This window comes from Sesamum indicum, linkage group LG8 (assembly GCF_026168435.1).
Source record: "Sesamum indicum cultivar Baizhima isolate 11 linkage group LG8, ASM2616843v1, whole genome shotgun sequence".
Classification (NCBI taxonomy): domain Eukaryota; kingdom Viridiplantae; phylum Streptophyta; class Magnoliopsida; order Lamiales; family Pedaliaceae; genus Sesamum; species Sesamum indicum.
In genome coordinates this window covers 31,730,267-31,752,165 of record NC_142664.1, presented here as the reverse complement: position 1 = coordinate 31,752,165, position 21,899 = coordinate 31,730,267, and the positions used below count along the sequence as shown (strand labels likewise).

Genomic DNA, 21,899 nt, shown 5'->3' with positions numbered 1-21,899 from the left:
CCCCCCCCCCATTTTTGGTTCAGTTAAACAAGAAAATAACTAAAAGCTTCATGTATATTAATTGCATCCTTGACCAGAAATTGCCAATCATCTGCTAGCTTACTTTAGGCATTAAAGGATATAAAAACTTGATCTCTCAAAGCTACGTGCAATATCAAGGATCCATCTGAAACTCTTTGCAGTAATATGTAATTATACTCGGATGATGAATATGTCAAGCCCATCCTCTTGTAAAAATAGACAAAAAAAAAACAGAGCTTGAAGTGATGAACTTTTTTAACCTAGGAGCTCTAATTATACAGATCCAGCTTCATTATTTGATCTGCTATTTTAAAACTGACTTACATAATAAGGAGGCATGATCTCGATAAGCCAAATCATTGTTCATAAGTTTCAAGGTCTAGCATCTAATAGGCCATTCTGTAATTCTTAGTTGTAAGCAGTTAGCTGAGATGGTAGCAAGGTGTGCGCCAAGATGGTTGCACCCATATGATAAGCTGTATGCCTTAACTAATTTTCAGAATGTTTATCACCTAATGTCATTAATTCTCGGTTTTACATTATCATGATATATTGATTTTAGGAGTAAGTTTAGAATGAACTGAATACCAGGCAAGATGAACTATTACAAGCTAACTATACATTCAGACAGAGTTAGTTCTGTTGATTTGATCTCAAACACATCCATTGTTTAATTAACACAACATTAAAAGATTCAGCTACTTAAATGTCTGATTATATCCACTGTGAATGTGCAAAAAGATTGACAAGCATAAATAGCTGTGCCAGAGAGTTGTTAGATAGCGTAAATGAGTAAAACACACTCAAACGTTAGGAAAGTCGACAAGTCATGTGGATGTAATCTGTGTGTTATGCCTTCCATTTAGTCACCACAGGGGACGTACAGCTATATCTTTCATGTACAAGTATGAATTCATTTCCTAAACGACATAACTTTGGATTCAATCATAAATTTAATTCTAGTGGTAGAATGTTGAGGAGGAAGACTCTGGTTTTGATTAACTGCCTGAACAAGAGTTCTAACTCCTCTTCAAGACTTTGAATGCTTGAGTACATCTCTTTAGAGTGATTCATAAGCTCCTTAACCTGTGTTTCATCTTCTTGGCTCATTTGCAAGAAAGTATCCACCTTCTTGAACTCATTGGTGTCTGTTTCTTCACACTGATGCAACACTTTCTTAGAGGGTAGCTTTGACACCAATGACCAGCCACTCTGCCTTGCTTGCTCCTTAGTCCCACTCGTGACTCAAATAGGACAAGGACTGAAGCATGGCAAAAGTAACTGATTCCAATTCACTTAACATATAGACTAGAAACATTGTTTCTTCATCATTCTCCAAGGATAGGACATTGTCTTTACTTCTGAAACTCCTCAGCGTTTTCAAGAACTTTTGGATCATCTTCTTTGACCTTCTTCTGGATGTGAGATAACAGTTGACAACCTGCACATCCTTTCTCCTTGAGCAGAAAGTAGCTCTTGAACATCTTGTTTTGTCTCGGAAATGAGATCTTTAGCTGAGCTGCAAGCATCCAAAAGCTTAATATAACGATCCAATATTCGCTCAACCCATTTTTCTAGACTTTCTTGCGAAATGATCCAGTGAACGTGAGGCAACAGAAGCAAATCATCAACGTTGCCATACAAACTTTTGAGGTCTTTTAGTTTGTTATTCATTGCAGACAGTGATAAACAGGAGGCCTCAGCAGCTCTAACTCTGGACAATACTGGGACATGGCAGGATGTGATCCAGAGGGCAAGCTAAGAGAACGACCATGGTCAAAGGCTTTCGATCTCAAAGGTGAAAGTGCCATTTCTTCCTCGTTTTCTATCTGCCAAAAAGGTTTACGATTGGAATACTAATTAATGATCCAGAAAGTTCTGCCGTCCTGTTTCTTGCAATAGCTACCCGTATAATCATAATTCATTGTTCAACTAGTAGTAATGTGATTTTGGTCTGGATTCACTATTTTTCTGGCCATGTCTATGTAATGTTTACCACCATAAGAACTGTGATTATATATTATTTATCAAAATCTCAAGGGATAATCCATATTTATGAGGCAGAGCATGCATGAGTTGTCATCTACATCCTGCCTCCTCCAAGAAATGATAGTACCATTATTTTCCTTCATTGTCATGTTTTGAATCGACCTCCGTGGCTGAATCTGCACTTAAGTCTTGATAGAGAACGTAAATGAAAGTTTGGCTGCATCATGACGAAGTCTGTGTCTCAGCAAAATGAAGCGAGAAAGATATTATTTTGCTGGTCTGTGCCTTTCTTTGGAGACCACAAAGCCAGATAATTTATACTTCCATGTGAAGAATGTCGTATATGAAATGGAACCAGGAAATTAACAATATGACGCACATCTGACATTGTTCGCCCGTCATGGATTACATACTGGGTACGGATGCCAAAAGGTAGCCTCTACTGCATACATCATTATAGAAGTTTGATTGCTAATCCTTGGACAGCATAGGAATACTATATTTCTGGCCTAATGGTTACTTGTTTCTCCATGCCAAAGCAGAACCTGAAAGCATCTAGTTCATTGTACTAAAACTTATGCAGATAGATAAAGATGACACGACATTTCATGGCAATGATATATGATCTGTCTAATCCGGATTGGCTACAATAACTGTGCAGAATCATTAAGAAAATGAATGTTGTAGCGGCAGCACTTCCATGTTAGAGGGGGCAGGTCACCAGTTGAACTTGTGCATGTAATTAATTTCATGTGCCATTCTGCAAAACCTTCTGATATGCTGCAATAATTTATTCCTTAATATAACAACTTTATAATTAAAAATTCAACTTATAAAATTGAGGTGTTTCTTAATGGTGGGAAACATTGCCATCGTAGCAGGGTGATCCAGATAACATCATGACTCCTTTACGGGCACAGAAATTAAGATTCTTCTTGTCACCTTCTTAATATACCAAGACAAATTACAGATGAAACAGCAACAATTGATCAACTTTCCTGTCCAAATCCTAAGCCTTGTTGAAACAAAACTCAACCTCACCTCTCAGGTAAAAGCCACATCTCCATGCTCATTCAATAGCTTTCCCTCAGTATCCAATCCTGCTGTGATGCAATTTTGAAGAGCATTTATGCCGGCTGAGAGCTTCTGAAGGAATTCCTTCCTCTTTATCCTTAATCAGCTACTAAGTAACCTTCAGAACTTGTATCAGCATTCATGATTGGCTCATGTTGCCTCATATTTATCATTTCAGAAGAACACGAGGAGATATGGTTTTCTGAAATATTGGACAGACATATCAAGGTACTGGATGCTTGTGGAGCAACTAAAATCACACACAACTTAAGATGCAGAATAGCTTCTTTCAGCAGTCGGAAGAAGGAATTTGGATTACATAAATGGTCATCTGTTCTTGCAGGAAAGTCATAGAAGATTATCAAGAATGCCATAAAAGACTTGAGTTTCAATAACAGACACAAGGCCAAAGCCCTGAATGAGGAAAAGGAAACAATGTCCATTGTATACACATTGTATACACATAAAAAGAAGCTGAATCAGTAACGGAGGTTGTGATTCAGTCTTTATTTTCCTATATGACAGCGGCAAAGGCTCATCAGGAAAGTGGATGGGCTTCAGCATCCAAGCTGCTGCAGCCCACCAAATTATTGAGTCAAAGTGAAAAAAAACAAAATTAAATGAATTCAACAAAATCGATGCCGCCTTGCACACTGTCAAACAGGGTCGAAGAACAGCTGATGAAGATGATATGAGAGTTATTGACTGATTTATCCATTCATATGGAATTATCTAACAGCATAAATTGGACTTAGGCAGCAAATCCTTCTTATTAATCTCAAGCAGCTTAGCTAGTAAGCTGGTGTTATCAAACTTCATTGAGATTGAACCATTAGTGACCACTGATCAGTGCTTGCAAGAATATGCGTATGGAATTTAAAGAATCTTTGGCAGCATATAGTCTGATACATGTAGAATTCATCACGTTGGCTTGCCATTATGTAATAGTCCAGATGCCAAACTAATATGTTCCATTTCCAATCACTGGAAAGTTGGGGATTTAAGATGTCAAATGTTCATTGACAGAATATTCAGAGCTTTTGCAAACTATATCTAGAACATGAAAAACCGGCTCGAACAAATCAACCTTGTTGTAATTCACTTGTAAGTGTCAACATGGAAACAACAAGAGGAGTAATTTACCAGTCATAGTACTTGAGATTAGCCGTAAGCATGGTAATACATAAATTAATAGAATTCAGAAATTTTAATTAGCACATTGAGAAGAAAGGGGTGAAATTGTCGAGCCAGGGGCTAAATTGCGTCCAGAAAGAGTCTTGGGTCCAGTCCATATTGAGTTTAGGGAGCTGCAGCTCTGCTAAATTATGCCTGCCATTTGGCATCATGAGGCTAGAGCAAGTCCTCACTTTACTACTTTCCTGAAATGTGTCTCCATATTTCTCATGTACAAGCATTAGTCCTTCATTTTCTTTCTTGAGTCCCATGCTATTGCTTTCGGTAATGGTGGGATTCAACTCCTCAAACTGGTTGCAAACTGAGGTGGCATCAATGGATGGGGTAAGTGGTGGTGGTGAAGTGTAAGCCCGAAAACTCTGGATTTCTTCTTCCATTGCAGCCCTCTGCTCCAACTCCTTCAAGGATGTTGCCTTTCTGTATATTTTACACAACACTATGTCCTGCATTACGTACATGCAAACAGATTAGCTGAAAAACAAAAAGGTATAGCAGTATCAAGTTAGAGGAGCTGACACAAAGTGTTTACTTCAATTAAAGCTGGTTTGAGCTACCTTGGGTGGTGAGTATTTATCAGGCAAGCGATACTCGTTCATGACCCAATCGGTCTTTGTTCCACGTGGCGCTCTACCTTGATAGAACACCAACGTTTTCTTTAGCCCCAGCATCTTCTTGGGATCAGAGATGCTGCGTATCTGACGGTCCGACCCGGTTGCCTTCCAGAAGCCGTGTTCAGTAGTACGGTTAGGCCTCCCTCCACTGCCATGTTTTCTGTCCCTAGGCACAAAAAAGTACCATTCTCTCTCCCCAATTTTTGCCAGACCTGTTTGATTTACCATAATGACTTAAAGTAATTACTAGAAGAATCAATCACACACATTTTTAGTTTGGGAGAGTTAAGGAAAAATGTTTACCAGGCAACTCCCTGGGATCATGATTGTATATATTAAGAAAACCGATGATATCGCCACGTAATTTCTTCCCGAAAACCATACTTTTGAGGTAGAAATTCAAGAGCTCTTCTTCAGTGGGGTGAAACCTGAATCCAGGCAACTCTACCTCACATCTTGATTCATCCATGCTGCTGACTGCTACTGCAAACACACATACATAAATCTCCATGTGGAGAGTTCATTTATATATAGAAGAACATTATTGATTGATGGTCCGTCCGAGAATCAAAGAAAGAACATAGGTCGGTCTATATGGGCCATTCCAAAAAATAGTTGAGTGGTCAAGTCTTGTGAATGACAAGAAGAGTTGATGACGCGGTTTCTGTACTAGTTTTTAGTGTTGGTCCTGATTATTGGATTATTAGTCCAAGTTCCCCTTGATTTTGATTGCTGCTTTCACTTTTTTGGGTAACCCCCATGGGAATTGGAAATTCCAATCAAGACTAATTATCTCACTACGGGTCCATCCAATTTGCATCGAAGGAGGTAATACGTACTGGTCTGGCAGTAAGTGATGGTTGAATTAGTCATACAACCAAACAAAACACAATACTAGTATCAGAATTCAATTTCATTCAACATTGAGGTTTGTACACCTCTCTCAATAAAAAAATCCTCATTTCACATTCAACAGACGACACCACAGTCCTGATTGTTGTATTTCTAATCAAACTTATAAATTAGGTTGAGAAAAAGAGAAATATTTTAGAACAAGCTTTTGAGTTTATCAAATACCTTATCTCTATGATAAATCTTTGGTTATAATATTCCAATGAGTTTTATTTAAACACAGAATACCCAATACCCATATTCCCATGACTTGGGGGATAGCCACGTTAAGCTAGTACAATAAATTGCAAAAGTTGGTACAAAATTATTTATAATTTTTTTATTTAAATAAACTTAATTCAAAAGTAGAGAGTATAAATAAAAGCATCATTTCTAACATATTTTCAATAAAATAATGACAAAATATTTAATTGTAATAGCAAACACTCCAATAATGTATTTATATTGAAAACTAAACTATATAAGAGAGACTTATTGGGGCAGAGGGGGCACAACCACAACCGCGTCGTTGCCACCTCCCATTGATCATTGTAAATTGTAATTTAGTGGTATTAGTAAAGGGGAGTGGGGAGGGGTGATTTGGGCAGAGAAAGGTAAGTAGAATGGTTGGCAGGCGCAGGCCACATAAGTTAACAGCCCCGCCCCCACCTTGACTTGCAAAGTCGACGTCAATGCATTTCTTGACCCATGACCCATTCTCCCCGACACACACAAACACAATCCCCATATATTCTAATTTTTGACAAATCCAACTCTAAACTCATACAAGAATTTTTGCACATCTATTACATTATCTCAAACTAGCTTTCTTTGAAATTTCATTATGGTTGTCGCCTTGAGAAAATGAAATACGCATATTAACCCAAAACTTACTCATCTCAAGGTCCCCACAACTTGTTTTCTCATATCTTTGATTCAACAGAGGGGTTTTTGTGTTTTATTTTTTCCTGCAAAAATGATTGGGCTTCGCTTCAACATATCCTACCTACCCCAATTTATCTTTAAAAACACATATTTGCACATTGTGATCCAACATACAACCTATTTTGTTGGGGCAGCAATGCCCAATGGATCCATATCCATATTCCCTCAAACATAACCCCCACTGTGTAACAAATAATTGTACAAGACTAAAAGTAGCAAGAAGGAAGCTGAATATGTTTGGAATAAGGAAAGAAGAAATTGAAGGGCAGTGGTAGAAATGAGAGGTCAGACTGCTACTTTTGTGCAAGTTGTGGGAAAAAGGTGATAGACTGCTACTTGTCTTGTCCTTTGCTTGAGAGTTGAGAGCAAATCACAAACACAAGATAACACAAAACAAAAGGTGAGGTGCAAAACCCATAAACCATCATCTCATCTCCCACCACAAAAACACTAGTTTAAAATAAGAAAAACAGCAAGGCTGGCGTCAGGCAAAAAATGCAGAAATGCTGAATGAGGCTGAGCTGAGTATATACTGAATAAAGCTGCTACGTACCAACAATTTGTTGTATTCCTTTTGTTCCTTCTGCTTGCTTTCTTACCAAAATATCAACATATCCAACACCCAGGCCAGGGGCCAGGGGACATACAAAAGCATATTTTTCACTTCCAAAAATACAAGAAGAAAATAACTTATGTCCCCTTCCCCTTCCTTCTTCTTGAATTTACACCACATCACCATTATGGTGGGCCCTGTGATTAATTAGAGCATGCATGTACCAACCAAGATTCCAACAAAGACGCCTAATTACCACTTTTGTTAAATCTGTTTTACTATTTCTAGAATCAAAGTCTACTCCTTTTTCCTTCACAGAGCAATTTCAGCCTTCTTCAAGGCTGTGAATCCCACTTGTTTGGATGCTGGTGTAGGTGGAGGAGGTGGGTGTTCAATTTTTACGCTCCAGTTTAACTTGGCGACTCCTTCATCTTGCACAGGCACGTATTCCTATGATCAAAGACAAAACAAATTCCATCATTCACAACAGCCCCCACACACACAAACATGAAGAAAGGCAGAGCTGTGGAGATTCTTTCCCTTATCAGCCCATATTGTCTTTGCCATTTTGATGAAACTTGAGAGTGTTGGAAAAAGAACCTCAAGAAAATTAATTTGATTGTTGTCAAATAACACAGGCTAAACTAACTGCTAACCTCCAGTTTCTGAACCAGCTCTTTGGCATTTGGGGCAGACACAAAGATGTGACGCTGAGAAGGCCTTATGAACCCATCGTCCACCGCTTTGTCAATGAAAGTGAGCAGGTAGTTGTAGTAGCCGTCAACATTCAGTAACCCAACCTAATCAAATCATTTACAATTTCAATATTAGCCATGCTCAAATCCACTCTACAGTCCACAGTCTACACTAAACAAATAGATTAAAAAGTTATTCAGTGGTCCAATAATTTAGGTATAAGATGGGAGGGTATGTTTGTTTCCGCACGAAAAACATATTCTTACAGGCTTGTCATGGATGCCCAGTTGAGCCCATGTGATGACCTCCAACAACTCCTCCAGAGTGCCATAACCACCTGATAAACCACATAAAGAAGGCCTCTTGAAAACCTTAATATATACAGATATGCATGCCGGAATGAAGGAATATTTGACAAGTTAGGAGAGCTTAAACCTGGCAAAGCTATAAAGCAATCAGAATGGCGGGCCATCTCAGCCTTTCTTTGGTGCATACCACCCACCATTCTCACCTCCCCAACAGGCTCACCAGTCCTCTGCAATGAATCACAATCATAGTAGAGGTAAAAAACCGATCTTTAGATGAACTTTACGGCTTAAATGAAAACTTGGTGATAATAGACCCTACTGCTGAAAAAGTGGGAATAGAGTAATTTAAGGAAATTAATTGATTAATTAGGGAACCCACCTCTTTTCCAACCAAAGCTCTTGGTATGATCCTGTGATGTAAAAGGTCCGACACAAGGTTTTGGTTAAAGAAACAAGCAATACAAATAGTTAAAGATATGTTGAATCGGTTAAATAGAAACAGAATTACCCAAGAACATGTCCGCCACCGGCATGAACAGCTTGAGCCACTGAACCCATCAACCCAATGCTCCCCCCACCATACACAAGATCCAACCTTTTTGCAACCTTCATGCAAATATATAATAATACTAATAAAAAGAATAGTGACATTGACGATCACGTAATCAATATCCGGAAACAAATAGATGTAGTGAGTGGGGAAATGTGAAAATGAGTAGAAGAAAGGGAGTAGTAGTGTTACCAACTCCCGGCCTAGGTCGAGCGCAGCTTCTTTGTAAGAGGCCCTCTTGCCAGAACTACTGCCACAGAAGACGCAGACCCTCTTGAATCTTGATTTCACAAGTTTTTCATCCATCATTGTCTCTCTAACTGTATCGTGTATCGTGTTTGCAGGAGAAGAAGGAGAAGGAGAAGGATAGTGCGGAAGTGAAGGAATTGCACTTGGGAAACTCAACCATATACCTGCAGCTATAACAAGGATACGACCACAAATGCATCATGTCAATAATAAAACTAAAATATAAATCTAAATTGAAAAAAAGGCCATCTTTGAGATGATTAAATGCGGACAAAAAGGATAATAAAGAATGACTGCTTTTCTTTTCTCTTAGGGTGATGAGGGAGTTGGGCTTTGCGCTTTCAACCCCCACCCTACACGTCCCACGCCAATCATATATATATATATATATATATATATATTCTCTATAGTAGATGTTAAGTGGTGTTAACTAACATAGAGATGGAGTAGTGGGTTTGAATATGATTATATATTGATTACAAATCCAGGTGCAGTATAGTTGTGTAAATTAAGAGAGAAATAGAAAAAGACTTACAAAGAAGCAATAGAAGAAGAAACAAGAGTATAGTTGTATATTCAGCTCTAACCCCCACCCTCATCTTCTTATCAAAAGATACTGAGAGAGAGCTGTGCCCCTCTTTATATATTTCATTCATATGGTTTAGGAATCACATCACTATTCAAAATTATGAAAAACAAAATGCATTACCATTAAATTGAATTGAATACAAAATGGGTGTATATGACCTGCAAATCTCGCTCTCCAGCTAATAAACACCACTTTCCTATTAAGTAAATACAACAATTAAGGAAACCTTAGAAAAAATAAACATTAATTCCATTATTACCTTAATTTTTAATTAATTTGAGCTTTAATATTTTCACTTTAGGTAAAATAAAATGATGCAGCTTTTAATTTTTGAAGATTTTCCATATTCTTCACAGATTTAATTCTATATATGTATCCATCTTTATTTGAAAATCATTATAACCCATTATTATTAATCAATCAGTAAATTATCCAACTACCAATTATGTTTATGTAAGAGAAGGATGGAAGAGGAGTGAAAGGAGGGAGAGGGGATGTAACAAATACATAAAATCAGGAGTCAAATCGATGAGTAGAGAGTGGTAGTGTTGGATTATGAACTAAGCTCATACATTCTTACACTCCTCCCTAAGGCTTTTAATGCAAAACTGCAACCCCAATCATTTCCACTTATTTATTAGGCATGGAAAACATTTGACCCTCACCTAAAATTATGATTCTCTCTATTTGTGCAGATTTTAACCACCATGATAAAATTTTATTAGCTCTCAGCAGTGTTCATCCCAGTGCACAACCATAAAAAAATTAGGAATTAGTCCACAATCACATTGCTAAAGCTCTAAGAATACTTGTGGGAGTATAAATATGTTTGTCAAACTCATATGCTATATAAGGAATATCTCTATCAATGTGTCGAATGAAGAAAGTTAATGATCCTTTAACTAGTTGTAAAAATTTGACCGTTATAAAATATTAAGTAACTTAATTAAAACTCATAATATTATAATAAATTCAATAATAAATAGGCCACATAAATATATAAAATATAACGCTCAAATACTTATTAAACATCATAATTAAATTATTATAATAATGGAGTCATAAATCTTAAATAAATATTAAATTTGGTGCAGCTGGTTGCAGCAATTGACTGATAAGCCTTTCTGTCTTGGGTTACCATTTTATCCATTTCCAGAAACCAAGTATGATGATATATATGCAGTATGCAGTCCTCCCCCACCCCAACCAATGCCTCATGCCTAATTATATATTAATATATATCCCTTCATCCGAGTAGGGGGTGGTCTCCCGCACTTAGGTTTGGTTAGTGATAGTAGTAGTAGGAGTAGGTAGGTAGGGAGTAGTAGGGTAAGATCTTCTCCGTCGATTTTTGTATATCCATGATTGATGAGTGTGTGAGGGAGAGTGGGCTGCCTCTACCCGACCACTTATATGTTTTGGGTACAATTTTGGAAAATAGAACAGAAGAAATTATTATTGAGTCCCAATATCCCATGCGTCAGTGGTGAAAGAAAAATGATAATTGTTTTGAGTATTTGCACATTTACTTTTTTCTTTCTTCTTTCTTCTTTGGGGGGGAGGACAGGCAGACAGACAAGACAAACAGACAGACAATCATAAATTTGATTTGGGAATTTCCGGTTTGGCAAGAGATAGAGATATATTGTATTGAAAGAGATGGAGGAGGGTGGTATTCATGTAATGGATCCTAGGGCGGCGCTTTTATTTTTGTAGCGGCGGCGGCCGTTTCTTTCTCATCTTGCCCCATCGGGAACTCATCCTTCAATTTGCTCCTGCTTTAATCAATAAATACCAATCTCCAAAACTAAGCTAATGCCATTCACCTATCTTTTAGGCCTGCAAGTTGAGTCCATCCACTTTCAACTTCAGCTCTATTATTATTTCTGTTTTGTCAGCTTTTTAAAAAAAAAAAAATATTTTTTTAAAGCTATTACAAATTTACATGGGATGAGAAGAACCAAAACTTTCCCTCCATGCACCACGATTATTTTTCCAACCAAGAATATCTAGTTTGACCAAATGCGTAAGTGATTTTCTTAAAACAAAAAAAAGGGTCATCTGTTTTTGGAAGTGTTTTTCAATTTTACAAGACATGCTTTGTTAACCTCTTCATGTGGGACTAAACTTGCAATAGCCCATATTTTATGGTCCTATATATAGGACAAGAAGTGCAATCTCATTTTCTTAATTAGGCAGATACGTGCCTAATTCGGTGATTGTTGTCTTTAGAACAAAAAAATACCATATTTTTTAATTTTATGAAACCTATTTTGTTAATTGTGGGACTGAAAAAGTTTTAATTGTCCCAGCACTTGTATAACAAAGAACAACATAAAACAAGTATGCATTTATTATTAGTATTTTGAAAAATTGTAAATTAAAGAAAGGTGGTATGAAGTTAAACAAGATATTTGGTTAAGTTGAATGTTTCCAAGTTGAGAAAGAGTAGATGAGTGGTTAGAGTTTGGGGCAATAGCGTTTGCGGTGGCCCATTGGGTGCCTCTTGCTCCTGTCCCCAAAAGCTCCATACTTGCTATTGAGAATCCGAACGGCAATTTTATTTTTGGAATATTATATATGGGATATAAATGAGAAGCCCCATTCTAATCTACTCTATTTGTAGAAATATATAACACTAGTAGTAAAACTGCTATTTTATTTACAACCACCAACAAATGGGATTATTAAGGATGATGATGATGATGTTGTGTAGTGAAGTACAAGTAGTAGTAGTATAATTAATGATGTTTGTAAGTGGGTTGTTGCAGGTCACAAGGAGAGCAGCCTTCTTGAGCAATATCAGTGATTTGGAGGCCCGAATCATAAATCACACCGTTTTTCCAATCCGCAGGCAGCACGTTTTTGGCCCAATACCATTTCCCATCGAACCCTGAAGTCACTACAAAACGGAACTGCAAACCCCCACTCGGCACCCTACTTGTGTCCCATACAGCACCGTACTTTCTACTCATCATCTTCCAATTTGATGATCCAACCTACACGTACGCATCAAAAAAATAACCTTATATATAAATATTTTTCTAATTGTTTTTATAGTTACAATGAATACACACCTGAGCCACGTCGACTGCGACAATTTCTGTTTGACCACCTTGATATAAGAACTTAACGGCTAAATAATTAGGGTTGTGGCTTGATTCTTCCACACCAAGTGCCAGATTCTTGTCCTTGTAATCACATGGTATCCTGTAATTCATATCATATAAGTTGGAATCCAATTACAGAGAGAGATGGCCAATACCATAAAGTATTTCCTATACTTTGTGGTGGGTCTACTTCTCCTTTTCCAAATATCATAATCTCATAATTAATATTTCAGATTTATCTCTTTCTTCAATAATAATAATATTTATTTAGTGTATGTGGTATATGTGTAAGTGGTGCTAACCTCTTGTATTCAACATCAACCACCCCAAGTTTCAATATGTCCTGACCCATTCCCTTCTTCGCCATCCCCATGAAACCTCTGCTGCTCAATACAAAGTCAGTCCCGTTATCTTCATTCCGATCACTCACTATTATCCTAGTCCCTTCTTTACTGCAAATATCTTCATTCTTGCATCTCATCTACATATTCAACATCATTATCATCTCATCATGTATATATATATATATTAAAAGGTAGATCCATTCAATTAAGGATGAGATACATACCTGAAAACATGCGCCGCAACCAGCTCCTTCTTTGTAAATGGAGGGTGCGGCGGCTGCAATGCGACCCCCGTTGAATCCTATTGCCAGAGAACCATACCCACAAGCTCCCGCTGCATTATTAGTTACTTGTATTTTTTTCAATTCAAACACAAATATGGATGAAATTAATGTTGAATATTGAATCATTAATAAATCTTACACACAAGGGCTTCAGCTTTGGAAAAGAAAGCAACTTTTGATTGGTGGACGCAGCGATCGCACGCGATTGCAGAGGAGGCAACCAGGAGGAGAGATATAATCAACAGCATAGCACCACCTGTCATCTTCTATGTAATTAGTTTCTCTCTGGGGGTGATGGGTATCATGAGCAGAGTAGAGATATATATAGTGTGAGGGGGAAGGCGTAAGGGGTGGAGAAGAGAAACAGGTAAATCCTAACTCATATGTTGCTGTAATATATTATATAAATAAATATTGTGTGCTGAATCTTATATTTGAAATCTTGTGATGCGATGAGATGAGAAGGAAAGAGACAAGCACTTGCCCTTAACGCGCCTTTCACATTATCATCCTTTCAAAAAATTAAAAAGTGTATATTTTTAATTGGGTTGGCAGTGTTAGTGGGTTTGGACACACCGACTTTTTTAAACAAAATGGTCTGTTTTTATACTGATTTTCATGTGGATCCATCCACTTTCCTGAGGTGGTGTGGTTTTTGAGTTCTTAACAAATTGGTACACGCAATGCTATTCTCGATTTCTTAACAAATTCAGTTGCCCTCTCAACTCAGATATCCTTTTCTTCTGCTATTATTTGCCTTTTGGCCTTCTTTTCCCCCCTTCAGTTAACTAACTCATCACAATCAAATTCCTTACAATATGGGATATCCTACAACAACCCACTACTCATTATTACATCACATTAATTCGATTTATGAAAACGATTACTGTCAGCAATATACAGAGAAATTGGGATTTTGATGGATCAATCTATTTCTATATACAACCACTCCCAACCCCCTATATCATTCATAATCTACAACAGCGAGTTCAAACTCAAAAATGGAACAAGGAAACGGCATTTGCAACTTGAATGCAAAATATTCATATTCTACTACAACTCCACGCTGCCTGCCTGTGAATTACATGCTAATGCTTTGTTTCATTATGATAATATTTTCAACCAGCCTTTTCAGAAACAAGTGACATAAGCTCATCACGAGCTTTTTCAAGTGCAACCACCAACTTCTCAGGTTCACTTCCGCCCGCTTGGGCCAAGTTAGGCCGCCCACCCCCTTTTCCACCGCATAGCTTGGCTATCGGCCCTATGAATTTCCCTGCTTGGATCCCGAGGTTAACTACTCCCGGAGTAAATGCAGCAATTAAACATACTCTTTTATCATCCGGGCATGAACCCAAAACCACAGCTGCTGGATCCTGTAAAGTATCTACTAGATACTCAGCAGCACTCTTTAATGCATCGCCATCTATATCATCCATGCTCTCAACTACCACCCTGGTCCAGACAATTTTGTTCCGAGTTAATATGATGGTTAACTGGGCCTGGAATGCTATTTTGAGGCTTTATCATTAATCCATCATGATTTAGCAAACAGATAAAAGATTACGTTGTGCCGTTGTCTTCTCTCAAGGTTTGTTCTGTTTTATTTGGGACTAATACCAGCACCCCAAGTACTTGCTCAGTAAATCTTTGTTGGAACTGAAAAAAGACTCATAGACAACACTTCACCAGAAAACATACAAAACTCGAGTTGCCCAAAATTAAAATATAGGAAAACTGCCCCATGTTTTTTCCTTGTGTTGTGGAAGACAAATACGCAACAAATTGCGGAACTTCCCCACGTTTTTTCTTTGAAATATGATGCAAGACTGGTTTCATGTTTGAAGATAAGAAGTCTTGCAGTTGATGCCAAAATGCAAGTAGAGAATATATTAGCATCATTACTATCGAACAAACATTTACCTTATCTTTGACGAAGATCCCACAGTAAATGCCTTGCTGATAATGGTTGATGCTTTGTAAATTGCTGCTTTCGCACGTGCAGCTGAAACTTCACTCCTTGCTTCTCGTAGATCTTTCAAAAGATTATTTACTCTAGTTGTAACATCTTCAGCATTCACCTTCAAAAACAACAATTTTTAGTAATATAACACATGAAAATGGAAGGACAGGAAGATGATAATAATCAATCAAACGGATTTGGTGTCAACTCCAAGTTTAGAATTTCAGCAAAATCCTATGTAATAGTACACAGACAACCTAGACTTTATAGCTTCCTGAAGAAGGTTATTACGGATAAACTGGACAAAAAAGGATAATTTTGCAAAATGAGATAAACACGGTGAATTTATTCCCATGGAAAAAGATGCTGGGGAAAAAGGTTATGTATGAGAGGAAGTTTCCACAAATAGCATACCTTGAGAGAGGAGCACAGCTGCTTCAAGTGGTTATCTCTGGTGATGACATACTCGATAAAAGCTTCACCAGCAACAGCTTCAATGCGTCTTATCCCAGATGCAATTCCTTGTTCAGAAATTATTTTGAAGCCACGTATCTCAGAAGTATTGCTTACATGGGTACCACCACAGAGTTCCATGGATACACCGGGAACCTCCACAACACGTACCTATGCAGTTGTAGAAAAATATATCACATGAACATGATAAATTCAGTACATGGCCTTTATCTCTCCAGTTTGTTGACATGGATATCAAAAAGTGAAAGATCTTTGAATTGTGACATACAGGCCCCAAATCTGAGCAAGCCATGGGTAAGGAAAAACACACAAGAACCGGAGTTTTCAATTGATATCTATATAGAAATGCATCGGATGCAAACAGAGAGTCAGAAAAGGAGAAGGAGTCATCTTACAGTTAGTACTGAGAAGGGGAAAATATTGAACAAGAGCAAACCTGCTCGCCATATTTTTCACCAAACATTGCAATAGCTCCAGCTTTCTTTGCATCAGTCAGGGGCATCACTTTCGTCTCAAGGAGTGTTGCATCTCCAATCCATTGATTAATCAGGCGTTCAATTTCCACAAGCTCATTTTCACGAAGAGATCTATTAAAATTGAAGTCAAACCTGAGGCGATCAAAAGCCACCAAAGAACCAGCCTGAGATGTTTCCTGGCCTATTACTTTCTTAAGTGCTGCTTGGAGCAGATGTGTAGCAGTATGATGGACCTGAAAAGGAAGCATATAAAAGGAAATGCTCTAAGATTACATGAAAGGTGCACATATAACAAAGTTGTGAAGAGCATAATTCACATTATGCTTGGCGTAAGTAACTCGTGGACCCGTTTCAGGGGCATGATTTCTTTTGGAAATGGACACAAAGATGAGTATAAAGACTCACACCTTTGCCCGTTGCCTCAGGTTTGCATCTACAGCAGCTTCCACTTCTCTGCCAACGTCTATAACACCTTCTTTGACTGTTCCTTTGTGAACAAAAATGTTACCCAGGGATTTTTGGACATCTTTGACCTCTACAACTGCTTCCTTATGATTTCCAGACTCAGTAACATATAGAAAGCCATGGTCCCCAATTTGACCCCCTGATTCTGCATAAAATGGCGTCCTGTCTAGTAACACTTCAACTTCATTTCCTTCAGAAACCTGTCTTACAGGCTTACCATTTACTAAGAGACCCTCAACCACTGCTTTAGTTGAAAGGGTGCTGTAACCAAGAAATTCAGTATCTGGAATATTTTCTGTTAGCTCAGCTCCATTTTCAACTGAGAGTTTGACTGTATTATGAGCAGCCTGAGACTGACGTCTTTGGTTCTCCATCTCTATATCAAAACTATCCATGTCTATACCAACCCCACGTTCATCAGCAACCTCCTTTGTTATCTCTACGGGAAATCCATACGTATCATACAGAAGAAAAGCGTCCTTGCCAGATAAACAAGGTACAGTTCCATTCTCCTGAGCATTGGACAATGCATCAATTAACATTTGCTCCAGAAGCTTTTCTCCTCTCTCAAGTGTCAACACAAAGCGAAGTTCCTCCCTTTTTAATTCATCAAGGATACGGGAGCCTCTTGTTTTTACATCCGGATCTATGTTGGTGCTTAATTTAATAACGTCTTCTGCGAGTATTGGTAAAAATGCTCCTTCAGAGTTTCCTATGCCATCCCCCTTTATACCAAGTAGCCGGCCAGTTCGAACAGCCCTTCTAATGAGACGTCGAACCACATAGCCCCTCCCAATATTTGATGGAAAAACTCCATCTGATATAAGATAAACTATTGCACGCATGTGATCTCCAATTATCTGAATATGGTGAGATTTTTGTGAAATAATTCAAAAATTAGAAAATTTAATCAGTTTGTCTGAAAGAAAGATTGACATATATCGCAACTTCACCATTAACATACTTTGAGGTTTGTTTTTGTAGACTCATCTGCTAGTTGATATGAAACTTTTGCCAAATTTGAGGCCTTCTCTATGATAGGGAAAATCAAGTCAGTTTCATAATTGTTTGGAACCTGCGAAAAGCAAATATTGACAGTTTAGCATGTGAATGGACCATTGTAAGTGAAATCATTGGTGTTCTTATTTTGCAGCAAAACTTGCCTGTTGAAGAATGCGAGCCATGCGCTCCAAGCCTAGGCCAGTATCAATATTCTTCTGTTTTAAGGGCTCAAGTGATCCATCCTCATTTCTATTGTATTGCATAAAAACGAGGTTGTAGAACTCTATAAATCTAGCATCATCTCCAAGATCCTGTTATTCATTAGACATGGTATCAAATTAATAAATAAGAGATGTAAAAAGGTTTAGGATATATCCTAGAAAACACAAGAATTGCAGTTTGACCAATAGAGAAAATTAGAATATCTCCTGGAGATGCTTACGACATCTGAATATCCCTTCTCAGGATGGAAATCATAATAAATCTCAGAGCAAGGGCCACAGGGACCAGTGACTCCACTAGTCCAAAAGTTATCCTCCTCACCAAGTCTCTTTATGCGATGTGCAGGAACACCTAGCTGCGAGAAGAAAAGTGAAGTGAAAAATAATTGCACATCATTCTATTGTGTGTCCGGAAAGTAACAGCAACATAAACTTATATGGCTTCTAACAAGCCAATAATTCAGTATGATCAAGAAACAGCGTACAATTAGATATGGACATAATTTGGCAACCAATAAATAGATTCCTCAGAAGCATGAAAGAGAGAGGGGGGCAACTGCTAACTATTCTTGAATGTTATCGTGGAAGGGAGTCATAGATTTTATTTAATGTGCATTTGAATCATAAAAACGGATATACATAATGGAAGCATGGTAAAAGAAGTAAATTTCACCTTACCTCATTATGCCATATTGAAAAAGTTTCATCATCATCGTCATACACACTAATCCATAATCTGTCAGCTGGTAGTCCAAACCTATAAACAATAATAATTACACAAGCATGAACAGATGGATATGCCAAAAATTAACTGATATCTCCTAGTCAATTAATAACTAAAAATTTACAATCAATCAAACAGAACTCGGTGAAAAAGTAAGCTTTTATAAAGGAATGATGAAAGAAGAGACATATATGAATCAATACCAACGGCATATTGCATTTCCTCAGTGACCAAAATACATTCTAAAATGCAAGAGAACACGTCTTCATTTCAATCAGGCACAAGATAACAACAGCGGCACACAAGAAGGACTTTATTGAAAAGAGGCTAATACAAAGACTTCTTAGGCCAAAGTACTGTCTTTAGCTGCATCGTGTCTGGAATCAACAGGGGAATTTTTCAAATTATAATTTTAAATGGAAACTCATCAGAATTACATACTCTACTGTTGCAAGCTCCCAGGCCCATTTTATAGCATCTTGTTTGAAGTAATCTCCAAAACTAAAATTTCCAAGCATCTCAAAGAATGTCTGGTGCCGGGATGTTCGACCTACATTCTCCACATCATTTGTGCGTATGCATCTCTGAGAAGTTGCTGCACGGGGCACTTCCCTAGGCACCTGAGAAAATTTAAATGACAAAGATAAATCTATAACAAGACTGGCATATTAATAACATTATCTGAGAACGTCTAAAACCTAACAACGAGTGATAGCCACAGGTGAGTCATCAAACTGAAAACTCTTCCCCTAGCATGATGGTGTATGATGCTAAATTTTCCCACTTTAGAGAAATTCCAGATAACATCATAAAGGGCATCAACTATTAGTACATATCCTCTTTTGACACCAGAGTCTATCTGAGATAGGAGTCCTTTTCATTCTCAATAGGTGCAGAAAATGCTAATATGGTCCTAAAGGCATGTCCTCGAGATATTGATATGCAGAAGTGGAGTTTTATATGTTTGCTAGAAAGTTGAGGTCTGAGACTCCAATGCAGATTTTCTACCCACCCAAAGTTGAATAACAAAGACACAACCACACATAATATAGATGCACGTTCACACACGCAGACACTCTGCATAATTATCAAGGTCAGTGGAGCTTGATTCGTTTGAATGACCATCCATCAATAGGGCAGAGCTAGTGGTTTCAATCTGTTTCAGAACTACATTGACAAAAATAAGTTTCAGAAAACATGGCTTTTAAGAAGTCTCTCTTTATTTTTCTGTTATATGCAACTAAGTCCTGCTTTCTCTCATGCAATGCTAGTGGACCTTAAGTAAAAAAGCTGAGAAAGCGCATATAGAACCTTCCCAAGGAATATAGGCTTGAATTGAAGCATTCCAGCAATAGTTAACAGAACTGTTGGATCCTCTGGGACAAGAGAAGCACTTGGAAGAACTTTGTGACCTCTTGCGGCATAAAATTCAAGAAATCTTCTGCGGATAGAATCACCACTTGTGGAAAGATCCGAGTTTTTATCTTCAACAAGCTCCTCAGTCAAAGGTTGTGCTGAAGCTGGACAGAAAATTATATTCACATTATGTGGTCTTCCAAAGTCGAAAAAAGAAGTATGAGTTTTCCCCTTTGGATTTATGATGGAGATACTTACCTCTTGCAGTAAAATGTTGAGATCTTTTTGCATGGGAACCCCTATAGCTCAACCTACGAGGACCCACTAAAGCTAGAGTCTGAATGATAAAGCCTCTATGGTCTCTAGTACCTGTGTTTGGATCACAAGAATTATCACATCCTACACAGGAAAAAAAAACTCAGCACCTCTAAAATAGGACAATCAGACGTTGCCTTGATATGGAGAAAATGTTGCAAGAAAAAATTTGCTTGGAGCCCATCTATAAAAATTTAATGAATTACGCGGGAAAAACTAGGCCATTGTTACTCCAAATTTTCAGCTCTACTTCCTCATTCAAGCAGAACAAAGTCACTGATAAATGAATGCTAAAGGAAAAAAGAATTCACATCTTCCTGCCGAGCCACAAAGAGTAGATTAAACACGAGTAAAAGAAAAAGTTGCTCGTTTCCACACGATACTTGCTTCTAATAATAACTCTATAAGCCCACACGAACTTGACCCTTAAGAAACTGATATAAAATCTTAAAGAAATGAAAGCCAGAAAAATCTCCGAAATCTCAACTTGCCCAAACTGCCTCAAAGTAAAATTGAATCGAGAAAATAAAAAAATAGAAAGTAAAAAAGACAGTATTCGTCCAAGAAAACATTCGAAGCTGTAAACAAAGAGATACAAACACATACAACAAGCAGGGGACGGCTGTATAAAGTAGTATGTGTGTATGCGTAAAGTTTAGCGGAACAAAGAAGAGATTACCAGTGATAAAGGGCGAGAAGCTTCTTGAAATGGGAAATGGGAGCACGAATTTGCCGCCATGTCTGCTATTCAGAGAGACGGGCAGCTTGAAGCTTCCCATCTCCCTCGCTGTGTTTTGGAGAATCTGTTTTATGTTCTCTTTGAGTGTTGTCAATTGACCGTTATGTAAGTTGGAACCGAGCGAGAAACGGATAAGCTTTTTGGGGATATCCACATGATTAAAACCTTATTAGAAATCAGTAAGATTTAATGATTGGCCCCGTTTGGCTTCCTGGGACTTTATGCTTGAAATTTTGAGGGGTGCACCGTGATGGTTTAATTTTATTGCAGGGAAGTTGGATATGCAAATTGCCAGAGGCCCTTAGGATTGATCAATCAATTTGTTTGTCATTCATGGTCTAACTATCTACAATTTGACAGCAGCGACATGGAAAAACAGTGTGTTTCTGTCAATCAATATGTAAACAACGTATGCAAACTAACTGCCCAATTATTATAGTTACGTAGAAGAAATTTCATATTCTGCTGAGGGAGTCCTAGCACAATTATTTATTTCAGCGGCTGTATGAGCTGAGGGCCAAAAAAACAATAGGACCTCCATGTTTCTAACCAAACAGCATAATGGAAGGTATGAATTCTCACATTTGCTTTGCCTAAACACATTTCTGACTTATCATACAAAGGCCCCATGTACCCAACAGCCCACATGGTGTCGCAGCTCCTCATTTCAAGCAAACTTGGAGGTAAAGTTGAAATTCTGTCGCCAGCTTCATTCATATAAATCTTACCTGAATTTTGCATTTCCAAATCTGCAAC

The 21,899-nt window shown here is 37.8% G+C and overlaps 4 protein-coding genes and 1 pseudogene across 5 annotated transcripts; all 5 read right to left on the bottom strand.

Annotated features, from left to right (window-relative positions):
- Positions 1–868: 868 nt before the first annotated feature.
- LOC148787387 (uncharacterized) lies at positions 869–1,832 on the bottom strand (annotated as a pseudogene).
- Positions 1,833–4,157: 2,325 nt separating this feature from the next.
- LOC105169838 (NAC domain-containing protein 6) lies at positions 4,158–5,495 on the bottom strand. Its single transcript, XM_011090378.3, has 3 exons — positions 5,193–5,495; positions 4,833–5,101; positions 4,158–4,721 (listed from the first exon to the last, which is right to left on the bottom strand). Exons 1-3 carry the CDS (start codon positions 5,398–5,400, stop codon positions 4,296–4,298), a joined length of 903 nt encoding a protein of 300 aa, XP_011088680.1. The 5' UTR covers positions 5,401–5,495; the 3' UTR covers positions 4,158–4,295.
- Positions 5,496–7,268: 1,773 nt separating this feature from the next.
- Positions 7,269–9,768, bottom strand: LOC105169837 (cytokinin riboside 5'-monophosphate phosphoribohydrolase LOG5). Its single transcript, XM_011090377.3, has 8 exons — positions 9,617–9,768; positions 9,025–9,251; positions 8,791–8,888; positions 8,662–8,692; positions 8,410–8,509; positions 8,241–8,311; positions 7,935–8,078; positions 7,269–7,728 (listed from the first exon to the last, which is right to left on the bottom strand). Exons 1-8 carry the CDS (start codon positions 9,735–9,737, stop codon positions 7,591–7,593), a joined length of 930 nt encoding a protein of 309 aa, XP_011088679.3. The 5' UTR covers positions 9,738–9,768; the 3' UTR covers positions 7,269–7,590.
- A 2,541-nt stretch (positions 9,769–12,309) lies between these two features.
- On the bottom strand, positions 12,310–13,813 carry LOC105169836 (expansin-like A2). The gene is made up of 5 exons (XM_011090376.3): positions 13,548–13,813; positions 13,349–13,458; positions 13,083–13,261; positions 12,748–12,880; positions 12,310–12,669 (listed from the first exon to the last, which is right to left on the bottom strand). The coding sequence occupies exons 1-5, from the start codon at positions 13,669–13,671 to the stop codon at positions 12,412–12,414; spliced, it is 804 nt and encodes a 267-aa protein (XP_011088678.1). The 5' UTR covers positions 13,672–13,813; the 3' UTR covers positions 12,310–12,411.
- A 443-nt stretch (positions 13,814–14,256) lies between these two features.
- On the bottom strand, positions 14,257–21,419 carry EMB1030 (Alanyl-tRNA synthetase, class IIc). Of its 2 annotated transcripts, none has more exons than XM_020696392.2 (13): positions 21,084–21,419; positions 20,348–20,488; positions 20,045–20,253; positions 19,175–19,353; positions 18,688–18,766; positions 18,231–18,365; positions 17,950–18,099; positions 17,751–17,861; positions 16,729–17,646; positions 16,282–16,554; positions 15,786–15,995; positions 15,332–15,489; positions 14,257–14,863 (listed from the first exon to the last, which is right to left on the bottom strand). In XM_020696392.2, the coding sequence occupies exons 1-13, from the start codon at positions 21,181–21,183 to the stop codon at positions 14,527–14,529; spliced, it is 3,000 nt and encodes a 999-aa protein (XP_020552051.1). In that variant the 5' UTR covers positions 21,184–21,419; the 3' UTR covers positions 14,257–14,526. The 2 variants fall into 2 exon arrangements, with proteins under 2 accessions (XP_020552051.1, XP_020552052.1); XM_020696393.2 differs by having other exon boundaries at positions 20,348–20,458; positions 21,084–21,418.
- Between the last annotated feature and the right edge of the window lie 480 nt (positions 21,420–21,899).

What these genes read in the sequence shown, in the direction of transcription:
- LOC105169836 (XM_011090376.3), bottom strand. Translation starts at nt 13,671, where the DNA reads ATGACAGGTGGTGCTATGCTGTTGATTATATCTCTCCTCCTGGTTGCC. An exon ending in CAAAGCTGAAGCCCTTGTGT is followed by an intron (nt 13,459 to 13,547) that starts GTAAGATTTATT and finishes CTAATAATGCAG; the next exon opens with CGGGAGCTTGTGGGTATGGT. An exon ending in GTTGCGGCGCATGTTTTCAG is followed by an intron (nt 13,262 to 13,348) that starts GTATGTATCTCA and finishes TTGAATATGTAG; the next exon opens with ATGAGATGCAAGAATGAAGA.
- LOC105169838 (XM_011090378.3), bottom strand. Translation starts at nt 5,400, where the DNA reads ATGGAGATTTATGTATGTGTGTTTGCAGTAGCAGTCAGCAGCATGGAT. An exon ending in TGATCCCAGGGAGTTGCCTG is followed by an intron (nt 5,102 to 5,192) that starts GTAAACATTTTT and finishes TAAATCAAACAG; the next exon opens with GTCTGGCAAAAATTGGGGAG. An exon ending in ATAAATACTCACCACCCAAG is followed by an intron (nt 4,722 to 4,832) that starts GTAGCTCAAACC and finishes TACGTAATGCAG; the next exon opens with GACATAGTGTTGTGTAAAAT.
- EMB1030 (XM_020696392.2), bottom strand. Translation starts at nt 21,183, where the DNA reads ATGGGAAGCTTCAAGCTGCCCGTCTCTCTGAATAGCAGACATGGCGGC. An exon ending in AGAAGGGATATTCAGATGTC is followed by an intron (nt 18,100 to 18,230) that starts GTAAGCATCTCC and finishes AATGAATAACAG; the next exon opens with GATCTTGGAGATGATGCTAG. An exon ending in CTACAAAAACAAACCTCAAA is followed by an intron (nt 17,647 to 17,750) that starts GTATGTTAATGG and finishes CACCATATTCAG; the next exon opens with ATAATTGGAGATCACATGCG.
- LOC105169837 (XM_011090377.3), bottom strand. Translation starts at nt 9,737, where the DNA reads ATGAATGAAATATATAAAGAGGGGCACAGCTCTCTCTCAGTATCTTTT. An exon ending in TCGACCTAGGCCGGGAGTTG is followed by an intron (nt 8,889 to 9,024) that starts GTAACACTACTA and finishes ATTTGCATGAAG; the next exon opens with GTTGCAAAAAGGTTGGATCT. An exon ending in AGCTGGTTCAGAAACTGGAG is followed by an intron (nt 7,729 to 7,934) that starts GTTAGCAGTTAG and finishes CTTTGATCATAG; the next exon opens with GAATACGTGCCTGTGCAAGA.